This window comes from Clavelina lepadiformis, chromosome 3, assembly GCF_947623445.1.
Source record: "Clavelina lepadiformis chromosome 3, kaClaLepa1.1, whole genome shotgun sequence".
In the NCBI taxonomy this organism is placed as follows: Eukaryota; Metazoa; Chordata; class Ascidiacea; order Aplousobranchia; family Clavelinidae; genus Clavelina; species Clavelina lepadiformis.
In genome coordinates this window covers 22,926,876-22,942,129 of record NC_135242.1, presented here as the reverse complement: position 1 = coordinate 22,942,129, position 15,254 = coordinate 22,926,876, and the positions used below count along the sequence as shown (strand labels likewise).

At 37.0% G+C, this 15,254-nt stretch overlaps 1 protein-coding gene across 3 annotated transcripts; it reads right to left on the bottom strand.

Annotated features, from left to right (window-relative positions):
• Positions 1–42: 42 nt before the first annotated feature.
• On the bottom strand, positions 43–14,551 carry LOC143449553 (bridge-like lipid transfer protein family member 3B). 3 transcript variants are annotated; one of them, XM_076949804.1, is made up of 31 exons: positions 14,328–14,551; positions 13,970–14,132; positions 13,596–13,634; positions 13,309–13,397; positions 12,475–12,583; positions 12,142–12,231; positions 11,691–11,828; positions 11,211–11,393; positions 10,951–11,113; positions 10,728–10,814; positions 10,448–10,582; positions 10,276–10,346; positions 9,508–9,649; positions 9,033–9,235; positions 8,651–8,729; positions 8,366–8,450; positions 7,830–7,960; positions 4,995–5,462; positions 4,457–4,542; positions 4,207–4,352; positions 3,884–4,068; positions 3,558–3,788; positions 3,343–3,466; positions 2,947–3,180; positions 2,553–2,682; positions 2,089–2,245; positions 1,629–1,796; positions 1,472–1,551; positions 1,283–1,391; positions 740–1,155; positions 43–675 (listed from the first exon to the last, which is right to left on the bottom strand). In XM_076949804.1, exons 1-31 carry the CDS (start codon positions 14,369–14,371, stop codon positions 610–612), a joined length of 4,551 nt encoding a protein of 1,516 aa, XP_076805919.1. In that variant the 5' UTR covers positions 14,372–14,551; the 3' UTR covers positions 43–609. The 3 variants fall into 3 exon arrangements, with proteins under 3 accessions (XP_076805919.1, XP_076805920.1, XP_076805921.1); XM_076949805.1 differs by having other exon boundaries at positions 1,629–1,793; XM_076949806.1 differs by having other exon boundaries at positions 2,553–2,679.
• Between the last annotated feature and the right edge of the window lie 703 nt (positions 14,552–15,254).

Sequence of the window (15,254 nt, the reverse complement as noted above, 5' to 3'; positions counted from 1 at the left end):
TGGGCTGCGTGACCTACTTAAGTTGAAATAATCACTCTGTAATTTATCACCGTGTAAAAGAAATCATGCTTATTGTAGCTTTTCTGAATCCCAAGTTTGAGAAGGTTAATACAAGCGACGCAATCGAGCTACATAAAGAGGTTTGCGTCACAATATAAACCACCAACATAGATGACATCACAGGAAGCATAGGAACAACGACAACCACAGTGTAATATGAGAGGAATAACATGCGATCCTTGGCATCATAGCAATGGCAACTTCATTGATAAGTTCAAATATACCGAGCACCAACGCGTTGCAAAGTGGATAAATCCAGTGTAATCTTTTGCCAACGCGAAAAAAGCGTCGAAAACTAATAGAAGTCGGGCTTTCAAACCATTTAGGCGTAGAGTAAGGAACTGTATGTAATAACATCTTGTAGCACAGGATCAATCACTTGAATTTTGAGATGTTTAAAGAATTAAAATTTGAAAAATAAAAAAGATCGAAAGGGCGGCACTAGGCCACGCCATAAACGATCGACAGAGCGTCGTACCTAAAAGGTTTGTGATTAGAAACCTGATATTGCACAAGTCTAGGCATAGGTGGTTGAATAAATAACAAACACTAGGGGGCGAATTTGAGCTGGCTTCTTAACTTTGCTTTTTCACGCTCTGACGTCACAAGATCATCCTAGAAATAAACGTCCAGTTACGTGATGTAAGGTAATTCTTACGTCATTGATGACCAAACGTACCTGCATTTGCGTAAGAGCGGTGACGAGAGAATCTCTTTCTTGCGTCATTTCCTCCAGTTGTTTCTTTAACGCAGCTACGTCAGGACTGACGTCACCGTTGTCGTGTGGCGGGTAGGAGAGACGGCAAAGGGGCTTGTGAACTGGACCGTGACTTACCGTGACATCATCAGTCGAAGACACAAAACCGTTCAGAAGATTTCCGTCGATCGATTGTTCTTTTTTACCATCAGGTGGTTCTTGGGTTTCATCAACTCCTGGAGGATCAGACTGATGGTTGTTCTTTGTGTCTCCACTAAAAGAGGGGATGGCATGCACTTCCGTGATTTCATCCTGCTCATGTTGAGGAGCAGCCTCTTCACGAGTTGAAGAACTCAACGGAGCGAAAAGATCTTGAAGAGACGATGTTGAAGATGTTGCTTTTTGAAATATAAAAAGTCTTTGATGAAATTTGTTTGTTTTGAAATTCATACAACAGTGTTCAATAATTCCCAACATCCCTTGAGAGCGGGCACTAATTACTACCCAGTTTTATCAACAACATACTTTCAACATGGAACACTCCACTGGTATCTCTTCTTACAAACGCCTTTTGTACATTCAAAACCACGGGAGGTGATTTGGCTGTTGTAGGATAAACCGGTTTCCCGTCATCCTGAAAGAAAAACGGGCATCAACAGCACCCATCATCCATGAGTATTTTGTATACAAGAGCATAAACAATCCAAGTGATACCTGTATGGTTAAGTTCGTGTTTCTCACAGCAATCCGCATCGGTAGAATTTCAGGTTCGACTTCGTCTTCCAGAAAGGCGCCTGCAGAGATTCAGCTAAGTGTGAAGTGAATACTTTGCATAAAATAAACTGAATTCTCAGCGATATGAAAATCTCACCGATATTAGCGAGTGTTGATGAGAGAACCTTCAACTTAACCCCGTCAGCCTCGATGGCGATGTGTCCTTCACCGGATGGATAAAACCTCGATGCGCAATGTCCGGAGTCGATCCTCATGCGAAGATGAGGAGGATGAGTCTCCTTCGGCTTTTTAGGAGAGTCGGCTGCTTTAAAACGAAACTTTTAGTCTACTAGTGTTGTTAGTGACGCAACAGCAGCCAGGTCTGACTTTGGCTACCGCTTAGAAATTTTAAGAAACTGCAACTTTTAAAGATTAACTGCTAATTTTCCGCTGGATTTGCAGAAGTATAAATTTTAAGAGAATGTTGGAGGAATATAAAAGAACGCTTCGGTTCTCACAACGCATTAACAACAATAACCGCTAATTTAACTGCAAATATTTTACGTATCTACATTATACAATCTTATCTACTTATTGCAGCCAGCGTTTGAATTTACCTGGGTTATTAAATAGATCTCCAACAGCATCAATAGAGAGGTTCCCCATTTCATCCAATGCGACTTGTTGTGCAACGATACGAATTGAAGACCCGCTGGTGTGGGTATCAACACAGAGTTCTAAACCATTTTCAGCTTTGATGCATAACACAGAGACCTGATATAATAAACATAAATCAAATAGGATTATTTTTGAATTACTAGACTTAGTTTACTAGTAGTTAGTAAGTTATCATTTACAATATGCACTACTGTACTTATATTCACATAATTTATTATTAAATGTTTGAACAATCATTAACTTAGAAGGCTATAAAGTGTAAAAGATTTTTCAGCAGTAAAAGTTTAATAGCTTAATTTAATAATTTAATAACTTAGTTTAATAATTTTTTAACGGCTTTGTTTTGCTGGGAACCTAAAAGTTTAATGTCAGTTGGAATAAACAAAAAAATTAACTTTGTTACCTTCGAAGGCTTTTCTTGTGGCGTCATCATTTTAGTTTCATCTGATGTTTCTTTCTGCTCATGTGATTTTCTGCTCTCATCCACTACAGTCATCTGGGAGTCTGTCATCAGCTCACTGTCTTCGTTGCTGCTGAAACAACGAAAAGATAAAAAAGGTGGATGATAATAATTTAATCAGTTGTATTTCTTAATAAACGTTTCAAAACCCAACTTCATTAAAACAGAAATCTATGAGTAGAAGTTAAAGAAAATGACAAAACTTTAAATAAAAAGAGTCGAAAAATACAGAAATTTATTTATTCAACAGCCATTTCAAAAGCCAACCAAAAGATAACGCTTCTATGTTGTGGTCCTGGCCAAGCATGTTAGGTTTACAACATATCAATCAATTCACCTGCCATTCACTTTCCCTGTAGCACTGTGAGACTGAACAGGTTGCTCATTCAAACATAGACTATTGGGTGACTTTGAGCTATTAACTGAGTCAATTTCCAGGAACACAAACTGGTCCAATGAGCTCGTTCCACTCGACGAAATAGACTGCGTGTCTTCGTCTTGTGATGTCATAATGGCACTTATTGAATCATAAGACCCGGTTTCGTACCCACTGCTAGTGACAGTACCAGACCTAGATATGGGTTTAGGAAAGAAAGTGACTATTTCACAGAGAGTAGGTAACGCAGTCCGTTGTTAAAGATATGCAAGTTAGGTTAGGAGAATAGGTGTGCAAGAAGTTCATTATACCATTCTTGTAAGCGTAAAGTATTTTTCTTGTTTCTAATCCTCTTACCTTGACACATTCTCACAAGATGCACTGGATGACAGGTTTGATGCTTCTTGCATTCTTGACTGAATCCGACTTTCCGCTTTCCTCCTTAATGCATTGCACGGATCGCTTGTATTGCATCGAGAACCTTTGAAATAAATAAATTTTAGCTTAATTGAAGACGAGAAATATGCTTAAAATTAATAGCAATAAACTTAAAAAATCAAACATAACTGTACCAAGTGTTGGCGACGAAGGCAATGATGAAATGTCTTGGGTGACACCAAGTGGTGATTCATTGAGAGGACAAGAATGCGGAATCGGGGAAAAGAGATTTAGTGATGAGGCTTCATCTCCGAGGATGCTAACGGTGTCAAGAGAACTACAATCGGATGAGGATGGGGTCAAAGGTCTGAGAGGTTCTGACGATGAACGAGTTTTCGTAACAAAAGAAGATGTTTCAGTAAAACCTGTAAGAAATCATAAATAAAATTGTCTCTGAATTTTTATTGATAACAAAGACCAAAGTTATGCAATGAAATAACAAATGTCTTCATAAAATTACATTTATTTTCTTTAATTGGGGCTGTTTGTGCTGTCTTGTCGAGGTGATTCAATAGACCCTTTGAATCTTTATCATCATCGGTGCTCTCTTCATCAGTTGGAGCCGATCGAAGAACAAGATAAAGTTCGACAGAGGGCAAGAGAAGCCTCACTGAAGAGGAGTCTTCAGGGATTTCAGGTTGGTCACTTAGTAAAAAAGTGACATTGCATGGTTTCATAAATACGACACTCTATGTAATTAAGATGACATTTCTTGGAAAGCAACAAAGCTTGTAATTTAAGGTACAGTTGGAAAACATGAATTATCTCCACAAACCAACTTACTTCAGCGTGTCCAGCGACACAATTGATGACCGGTCTGAGAAGATTGTGCTGGTGTCACTGAAAACTTTTTCGCCGATATTCTGGATTGAATCAGCCAGTCGTAAAAGAAACAGAAATTGATGATGATTGAGCATTATCCGTGCCGCCTGTTTCAACAATAGACATCATCAATATCAGTGCTAGTTTACTTCTATACTAACAAACATGCAGCGAAACTTCAAGCATGTGCTACTGAATGCAATTGATCAACCTTATCAGAATGGAGAAAAATGTATGTATTTGCGGCTCCTTCGACAATTGGTACTGGTCGAGGTAGCTTCGGTTCAGGTTTTGTTTCTGTGAAGCAAAGTTAAGTTATTCTTTAACCCAAAAGTTTACCAGTAATATCTACCTTAGGTACATATTGTGGAGCTATTCTACTTAAGTCAGACTGCATCTTATGTTTCAGGGTTCTGAGAAACCTAAATTGTACCCTCAGGTTAACTTAAACACTTTCATAATACTCTTTTGCTCTTGTTTATTCAAACTAAGGCGGCTTCAATCAAATTGTTTGAACTCAAAAGCTGTAAGGCACTTTAAGCAGTTTATCAACTGCACTTTAGCAGTTGAAAGTTTCGGAGGTTATGTTTTCAAGGCAATTTTGTAGCTTACTTACAATTTGGTATAATTACCAGTAAAGTTTAAAGCTTTACTTACAGTATACAATAGATCTCTAATATTTGTCTCCGAAGCACATTACGGCAAAACATAGCATTGCAATAAAACATCTCCGATTTTTTGTCGCTTACCTTCAAGTGCATGACGATAAAAATCCAACAATTTACTTCGATGTGGCCGCCCGTTTTCATTTTGCTCACTGGCGCTTGGCAAGGACACTTCACCGTTTGTTAGACGGCTGGAAGATGTAGAAGTGTTTGAGATATTGTGGTCAGCTTGTACCATGGTAGAAGAGGCAATACAATCATCACTCTGGCTTTTTGGAACTTGAACTTTTTCTCTCTTAGGAGTAGGAGCTGGAGTTGATTGAGTGCTTCCTGTTGCTTTGGGAGGATTTTTTCCAGTTTCTCTCACAGGTTCAAAACTGGTCTCAGTCTTACAGAGCCACATCGTGATTGGCACAGAGTCAACAAAGGCAAATGATTTTGATTTTGGCAATAGCTGTCCAGTTTTTGGGTCTTTCATCACAAAGTTTAACCAGATTTGACGAAGCCAGATTGACCAGACATCCTGGTATGCTTGTTTCTTTAGCGAAGAGTCTACACGAAAACACAAAGCCATGAAAACTCTCAGCGATAGCATAGTAACACCAACACTATTCTTTATTAGTTCGAATAAAAGTTGTTGGCATATTTTTGAACAGCAGAATACAGAAAAAATTGGTTAAACGCATACCGCTTGAACGCATATATCGTTTTATCGTGTAAAAATCTGAAGTCACGAAGCAAATCCTATCTGACATTAAATAAAAACGTCAGTTAATCGCCAATAGCTTAACCTTTAAGGAATAAATCGGATTATCGCATGTGTTTTTTTTGTCCGAGTTGCAGCGTTCATTTACTTAATTGCATATTTTCTTGAGAAAAACGTTCAAATGAAAAACATTTGTAGATAATATTCTCCGCAATGCGGTAAGTTCACTGACAAATTCAAAGCTGGTTTTCTTGCTGCCGAAGCACAGACAAAAGACTTGCAAATCTTATGACCACGTCATAATGCTAGGCGGTATCTAATTAGTAATTACCAAAGGAAGGTTAATAAACGCAATCATAAAAAGAAGAGTTGTACAGTTGTAAAGTTTTTTAACTTTTGGACGTGGTCAACTGAAAATGTCGGGCAAATCTGTGTCTCTAAGTCAGGGCTTCCCAAACTTTTTTGCTCGCGACCCCTTTCAAACTTCTGAAGTTTTCCGCGACCCTTAACGTTTAAATTGATTAGCAGTGCGAAATATACATTAGTCATTAGTGACATTTATTGAGATGCAAAGACTGAATTTAAGCAACCAGTACTCAAAGCCTACTTACTACTTTACACATATGTAGGCTACTGGAAACAAAAAAGCACACACATTTATTCAGTGTGATTGGTGCGACTGCTTTCTGCTACAAAGCAAGTCCAGCCGTGGCTCAATATCTGTTAATGCTTGTCTTAAGGCGGTTTCAATGTTGATTAGGCTGGAATGATATTTTGTTTTGATTGTATTTTGTACTTCGTGTAAAATTGGTATACGCTCTGCGACCCCTGAAGTTCGTTACGCGACCCTTGCGGGGTCGCGACCCCCAGTTTGGGAAGCCCTGCTCTAAGTGATAGAATACGTATGATCAAAGAGTTAGAAGGTAAGACGTCGCAGAAAATCATAGCAGCTAAATTTACGGTATCACAATCACAAGTTCCGCGAATCTGGAAGACACGAGAAAAACTCTTAAAAGATCATCGCAACAATATTAATCCATGGAGGAAACGCACCAGAAGAAGCTCACAAAAATATGTTGAAGAGGTCTTTTTGTGGTGGTTAACTAAAGTCAAACGTGGAGAGCTTCAAATAAGCAGACCAATGATCAAGCAAAAAGCTAAGGATTGAGAAGAAGAAGGAGAATCACACCGAGTTTGTGTGCATGGATGACGACTTACAGGTCACCGGACAACAGACAGACGAGAAACTTTGCGCCGAAGGGGCACAATCTGGCGACCTTAATGGCGATGATGCCGAGAAAAAACAACGTTCCGTGTCTTCCAAGCGTGTTTGGAAAGAGAAATGATGGAAAACATGACCAAAAATCTGAAACAGCAAACATTGGAAAATTTTTTGAAAATTGCAGAATAAATGTATAATTCCTACATATACCGGCATTGTTCTTTGCCAACAGCAAATACAAGAGACGGTGGTTTTAGGCAAAGTAGCAAGTGTTTAGCATAAGCATTGAGAGTTGAGACCATTGGTAAAGTTTGCGTTTGAAAAAGACAAATGGAACCTTTGCACCTGCATCCTCCTGTTAATCAATTATGCAGTGGGCTTGTTTCCCAGGTCAGTCAAATCGCGCTGGCACATGCAGTGTCATAATTAAGGTAACCACTAACCAGATAACCATATGGAAAATGATGACGAATTGTATCTTGTTTTATTTCATCTGCTTCACTTCTCCTTTATTAACTAGGTAACTTGGCGCAGTTGTAAGTCTTAACCCTACACAGCGCTGTCGCCGAAATCTGACAGACTTGTACACGTCACGTTTACGGCTGTACAGTGCACATCGATCATCGCCATTATGCGTTGTGTTCGTCTTTGTTTCGTCTTTTGCGCAATGACAATGCAGCGCCTGTAGTAGCGGACACATGCAGCTGAGACGCGTAAGAAAAAAATGAATCGCTTTCCTGCCAACGCTTTGCTTGTATTAAAGCGATCGTTTTAGAACGGCGACTTTTATGCCGTTATACCCGGTTGTGAAGTCTGTGAGGCCCCGTTAGAGTGTAGTATTGTGGAATGTACAGCCGCTTGTTCACGATAAACCTTTTCCTTGAGCAGATCGCTTAAACGCATATATCTGATAATCGCAAAAAAAGGTCGGACCACATAATGGATCACTTTCAACCTTAATAAAAAAATGCAAATAACAGCAGGAACCTACTCGATAGCTGTAGTTTATGTTCCATGAGAGAACGCCTTATAGGCATGTCACCACCGCAAGCGTGGTCCTCTAACAATCTGTACATGAAGTCAAAATCATGTCCTTTGTCATTCGGAAATGACGTCTCATTCCTAAGAAAGAATTTACATTGGTTACCATCACAGCCCAAAGGAAATGGTTCACAAAAACTTAGTGATAAAATATTTGCAAAAATATATTAAATAATACATGTCAGTTGAAAGTAAACTGTAAGTTATTCTAGAAATAGAAATCGCCATATGTGGAAAATAGCTCAAAGCAAAGCAGTTGTAAACAATTGTAAAAAGCAGCAAGCATGGAAATGAATTATTTATGATGCAATCGACGCGATTTCGCTATTTAACTTTATGCCGTTTACATTCCGATACGAGACAAGCTGAAAAAACTATAAACCCTCAACAGAGGCAATAAAACAACAACAGAACAGAACAGGCAACAGAAGCTGACAACACTATAAACCCTCAACAGACACATGAAGCATAAACCATTAAACCTACTTCTTTATAAAGGACTCTTTGATTCCGTTAAGAATTTGAGACAAGGATTCACGTGAAGAGTTTTCGCCATAACCACAGTTTGTAACTGAAAGAAAATATAAAAAATGACAACATGAGACATAAAAGCAAAGCTACTGATAAAGTTCTATGATATTTTTCTTACGAAATGCACGAAACAAGCACAAGCCGTTGAAAGCAACTTTTATATTTCATCGCACATATTACTAGTTTTGGGGGTTCAACAAGAAAATTGAAGCGCTTCCAATTTCAAGGACTTGTATTCACCTGCAGCTTGTGAGACTTGAATTTCAATTCCTTCCGGAGAATTCGGATCTTCATTTACACTTGATGCCGGGATGAATATCTGGAAGAAAAACAATATCTAATAAAGTGTATAATATATGATGAGGAGGTTAAAACATAACAGAAGTAAGATCACTGTATAAACCAGTGAGAAAGTTTTTAGAGCAAAATGAAACATTTACTGCGATGATATATATGTTGCTGTTTTCATGATTTTTATTTCTGCTACTTAACTTAGATAAAGACCAGAAAAAAACTTTTACGTATTATTCAAACAAGCTACGTTTGAACAGACTATCTCCTAACCATCTACAACAAGCTAGCATGAACACACAGAGAGTGTTATGGCCTGTGTCGGCTCTACCTTAGGCATGAGGGTTTCAATCCTTATGTCAATGTGCTCTTCTTCTTTGGGATCGCCTCCTCCCATCACCACTCCCAGGTCCTCCAGCATCCCTTGCACGGACTTCATCGTCGATAGCGCTAGCTGATTCATCCACAAGAGGGAGGGCCAGTGCGCTCGGAGGTGGGGTGCATTGATGCGGATGAAGATATTGTTGTGTGGTGCTGTCAGGAAAGATTATTGTGTAAATTTTGCATGAATAATTTAATTAATTAATAAGTGTGAGTTAACAACAACAAGTTCAAACGTTGAACTCCGAAGTTTTAAATAACAGGAAATGGCTCAAGTACAAGACTAATACACAGACCTCATACTAATAGAAATACAATTTATTTTCCAAACTGTACTACGCAGTATTGCATAACACACAGAGATTAAATACAAACAAATAATAAATTGTATCAAAAGCCATTGCTTAAGTGTGTGCTTGGCCTACCAGGATAGTCCCGCCCGTCAGGGAAGTAATAATCAGTGATGATCGCGCTGGCAAATGGCATGTCATCGGGAAGTAGGAGTTCTTTTTTTAGTGAAGATAAAACTTTCTGATTTGTTCGTTCTTTATCGCTGGCTGATGACACCTGAATAATTACAGAGCTTTGAATGAGGCGGTTTGTTAATGGCAAGATTCCAACTAACTGAGGTGTTATTCATTTTCTTAAAGATTAAGAAAAATAGCATAGGCAACGTTTTAAAAGATAGTTGGCCAGCAAATGTCGTTTACAATTCGACCAAAGCAAATCTACTTTTTCCAAATTTGGTTCATTTACTTAGCATAACATTAGTAAACAGAAAAAATGTCAAAAAACATTGCAAATTGACATTATTCGACAGGTTGACATTACGATGAAATGGGTGGTAAATTCAATTAGAGTGGAATTGCAAGTAAAATTACAAATAAAATAACTTCTAATAAAACCAAATGGGAATTTCAAATTACAGGTAAGTGGTTAAGTTAAGCATTCTTTAGCTTTGCAGTAAGCATTAAATGTATTCATGTACTTAAGCACCAGACACAAGCACTTTAAATTTAATAGAACAGACACTGTGTCATCCAACAAATGGCACATAGGTTGTGAATAGCTAGTTGTGTACATACACTGCAAAATTAAATGACAGAGAGACAGTCCTGCAACTGATTAAACATGCCAGGAAAGCAGATTATTATCAAACAATAACATAAATATAGTAGTAGCTATTTTCTTACCTGGCCAACATCAACGTCTCCAAGTCGAAAAAGCAAACAGTTTTCTTGAAGTTTGGCTGAAGATTGTGGACCTTTGTAAAAACATAATCTCCAAAAAGTCATTCTTTGACAAACCAGTGTTGCAGTGAGGTTGCACATACATAAATTACAATCCACAACAGTGGAACTTTACCTTCAAAACCTGCTGCCTTTGCCGCTTTCTTCAGTTCGACAAAATCTTTTCGAAATGTAACGATAATTTCTTCGGCCCATTTATCTCTCGCCACCTCTGTGTCAAGATAGTTGCGGAAATGGGCGCGCGACTTGCCTGAGATGAGACAAAATGTACGGATCAGTGAACAACAAGGTGAATAATTTAATCAATCGAGATAACGGACAAAACGTAGCAAAACAAGAATAGAATTTAACCAATTATTCTATGGTGAACATGGTGAATATTAAGCTTGTTGAACCTGCTTTGTGTCTTGGGTAATGATCCATTCTGAGATTATGTAATGTGATTAGAATGGCCCCGCCTTCCACTACTTTCTTATAAGTTGCTGGAAAAAGAAGTTTAGTTTGAAAATTTACCCATGAAGTAGAAAGCTTATATTTCACGCTAATTTTACTAATTCATATTCACAAAAACATGCAAAGGAAGTGAGTTAAAATCTCTTCTTATTGGTGACAACTAACCTTCTTTGTTTGGATTGGAGCCATCATCGCAAATATGCAAATCTATTCGATCGATATCGCCATGAACTGATGACTCATGGATAATATGGCGCATAAAATAGGGGTCATTTGCTGTGGAAGGGTCTGCTTCCATGACTTGCGGTGTGTTTGGTGGTGAAATGGTCTGTAAATAATTTTCATATGCTGAAAAATAATGTTTCTTTGGCCAAATTTTCTTTTCTTTAACTATTCAGTGACTAGGATTAGTCAGACCATCATACCTGTGTATTTTGCTGTGTTTTGTACGTGTCGTTGGAACGACCCTGCTGTTGCGAACGTTCAATTGTTTCACGAATTGACTTCACACACAAAAGTGCAGACTGGACCTGGGCATCTGACAAAACCCACAACAGGTCATCAAACTGAATGTGCAGGCGTGATGCCAGAATTGACAGGTCTGATACCTGTAAAACACAAGTGCTTGATACAAGTGGTCTGATACCTGTAAAACACAGCTTAATCTCTTCAGTATATTTCAGTTAAAATATTTGAAACTTTTATAATGTAAAAGTTGACATCACGTTGATCATTTAAAGAAATCTGTATTTAGTTGTAACTGCAGCCTGCTTTAAATCGAGAACTGATATATATAAAAAAACATTTATGACAATAGCAAGAGGTCTTAGAAAAACAAGAAACAAATTCCTATCACATATATACAAAAGGAAAAGCAAGTTTATTATATAAAAATGTAACCAGACCTTCCGCCTTAAAACAATAGAGATTGTCGCCTGATTGGTGATGAGACGAATGGGCGTTGTTAAGCCGGTGGTTTCTGAGCCTGCCGCATCAGTGACAATCCTCATTGTCTGCCAGGTCACTTTTTTAAAAGTGAGTACCTGCATGTCATTTATAACGTGAGCACATTGTCTTGTACTACTGTGGATTTGTGCTAACAAGGGATTATGGAAGAGTTAGTTATTTGCTGTTTGCCTTTCGTGTTTGCTATCCTTGGTTTAAGAGAGTGAAAGCTGATACCAAAAGCACGAAATGTTTAACCATACAAGTAAAAATATTGCCACGACAAACAGTAGAGGGAGCATTTAGTAATTGTACAATCTACATATTATGGCTTTTATCTTTATTACATAAGTTAGATTTTTTATCTGTTGAAAGTGAAACCTGAAAAAAGTGAATTCAAAAATATCTTACTTGGCCCCAAGCTTTGTTCAGAATTCTAGTGAACCTCAGGTCTGCTTTTTTCCCATCAGGGTCTGTGCTATAGACAAGAAGCTGAGACAGCTGCAAGTGGTAAGAGGGATGGATTAAGCTCAGTTTTATCATATCATATATGATATCATATCAGAAATGATGATATGGCAGCTGCACGAAGTGAAAACCATATCAATTTTTATTGAGTGTTGTGAAATGAGCATGTCAACAAAATCAGGTTTAAAAGTGGCCCACATAAAAAACATACACACTACAAATCCAAGTTTCTTAAAGAATTATATGAATTATAAAAATTATTATATGAATTTATACCTGAAACTCTGCTCTGAAAACAGCAGAAGAGAAGTTGACATTTATTGAGTTAATTCGAACTGCTATTCCTTCAAGTACTTTTTGAATGAATCCATAGCTGCTATCTCCACTGGATAAAATTAAATACAATTGACTCTACACCATTATTTACACAGTGAAGGTTACTAACAAAATTGAGTAATACTCACAGACGATGTTAAACAATAAGTTTAACAGAGAAATGCAGAATTTATTTTAAGCACACATGTATAAGTTCATGTTTATGTTGTGAAGCAACCATAAACATTTATGCAAGTCAAATTGAAATACAGGCAAACCGTGTAAGACAGAAAATATAAACTAACTGCACATTTAGCAAAGATGTGACACAAAGCAGAAGTGCAAGAACTTGCAGTAACTATAAACAAAAACAAATTTCGAAAACGGATTTTTCTAACAATAAAAGCTTTTAGCGAAACTTTACCAGGTACGTTTGTACTCCCAGTATTTATATGGTCAGTAAAAACATTTCATACAAAATTTAACTGCCAGTGCCTACAGGCACAATTTCAAGTCTAAATAGAGGTTACGTAATGCGTACAGCAAAATACGCAACACAAACAGACATAATTACCAAGTCAGCACAACAGTAGGTTTTATGATAAAGCCCATGATGCTTTGACTTTAGCATAAATTATAATGTATATATGACTCCGCCTTTTGCTCTGTGATCATGGATTAATATTTGTGAAGTAAATACACCTACAACCATTGCAACGGACGATGACGATGAAAATAAGTACTCAAGCCAACCAAAGTAATTGAAGATTGAAAATGGAAAAAAATCTTCATTACCTCGAGGCTGATGCCTGAATAGGAGATGCTCCATTTGGAGGCCGCGGCTTTTCACAAGCCACCATGTCCAAGTCTACTGAATCAAGGAACTAAAAATCAAATGATTTTATTATTTCATGCAATTTACAAAAAAGAAAGACACATAACACATTGTTTATAATGGTATAAAATGCACATCCAGTTAATGGATCAATGAAATGTTTATTTATATATATATTATGTATAGCTTATCTAACTCACAAAGAATAAAATAAATACATCAAATACCAAGCTAGCACAACACTCACTATTGTGATGGGAGTAGTTTTCAGCTTTGTCCATGGAATCTAAATTCCATGAAAATTGAAATTGTTAGAGTACGAATATATGCAATACACCTAAGTATGATATATAATAAAGCTGGGACTGTAAAAGATTTTATTTAGCCATTAGCTGCCATAGCAGCAAATTTTCTTGAGTCAATGTATTGTCAAAATTTTTGCACTAAATTCTCTCCAATATAAATGTTTTCCGCTAACGGCTAACAAAACTCTCCAGTGATAAAAACTTTTAGCCGCTATCAGCTATTAGCAAGCCAAATTTTTCCAGCTCTAGTATATAAGCCTATCTTATTTTACACAAAATATATCATAAATCATATGCAGAAACAACAGCAGAATACCTTTACATGAACTTTGTTACATTTAGCATGATTAATTTGCAACCAAGTGGGCAAGTCAACCAGATTCTGAATTGCAACGCAGTCAAGTTCAAGATTACTCAATTCTCCTTCACCACGAAGAGTGCTGAGTTGAATGCTGTCTGCTGAAAGATTCTTCGCAAATCTGACATTAATAAAAATGTTTATTGTCATCTTTATGACAACTAAGTGATTGTACATTACTGACGAGTGTACAGTGGGATTTTATACATATATATGTAATCTATTGAAGCAGTACAATGTATATAACATCAGTACACAAATTCAGTTTAATGATCTAGCCTGTTCGTATATGCTAGCAATTTTATAAACAACTTACTTTGAAAGATGCTTCAGAATTTGCTTTTTAATTAAACTTGCCATTGTTTATGCTGCACAGTTATACCCGGAGCGTGTTACATCAAACTAACATGTCATTAGTCGTCATAATAATTCATTGTACTAGTATTAAGCGCGCATTAACTTTGCAACATACATATTTTACACACAAAACTTCATACCTGATAAATATAAACAAAGGTACAAATATCTCTGCAATACACATACAGTATTATATATGAGCTATCTTATATGACAGGGCCAATGGGTAATGAATTAAAGGTTAATAAATAAACTTAGTCATAACAACGATCTGATTGATAAATGTGAACATGTATGTTTCGGAGATAATCATTGTCTTCTACCACACTTCATCATCAAAGAACTAACAGTTTTCACAATGCAACACAGTATACATATGCACATATACATATATATATATATATATACTAGTATTAAGACTTAATCATTCACTCAAGTTTTGAAATACAGCACTTTAGCCAGTTTCCATCCTTAAAATAGAGATACAATTTCTGCGCTACCATTCATTCTACACTTTCTGCGCTACACGCTACACTTCACGAGATTTGTGTATAGCCATAAAACTTTTGGTCAAATTCCGATTGACACAGAAATTTTTTACATTTGCTTTTTTAAGTTTTTTATATTGTGCAGTAGAATCCACTTAATGTGACCGCCTGCTTTCTATGACCATTTTGGTATGGCCTCGAATTTTGTCATATAAAATTCTGTTTTTTTATGAATAATCTTTGGATATGATGATCACTTTTTCCATATCTTTTAAATTTTTCTCTCAGTTTCTCTGCATCAATTAGGCAACTAGCAGCAACAATTGAGCTGAGAGTATTTTCAATTGTGCCGGGTAACCTATGACATCATAATGGCATGATAATTATCTTTATACTTG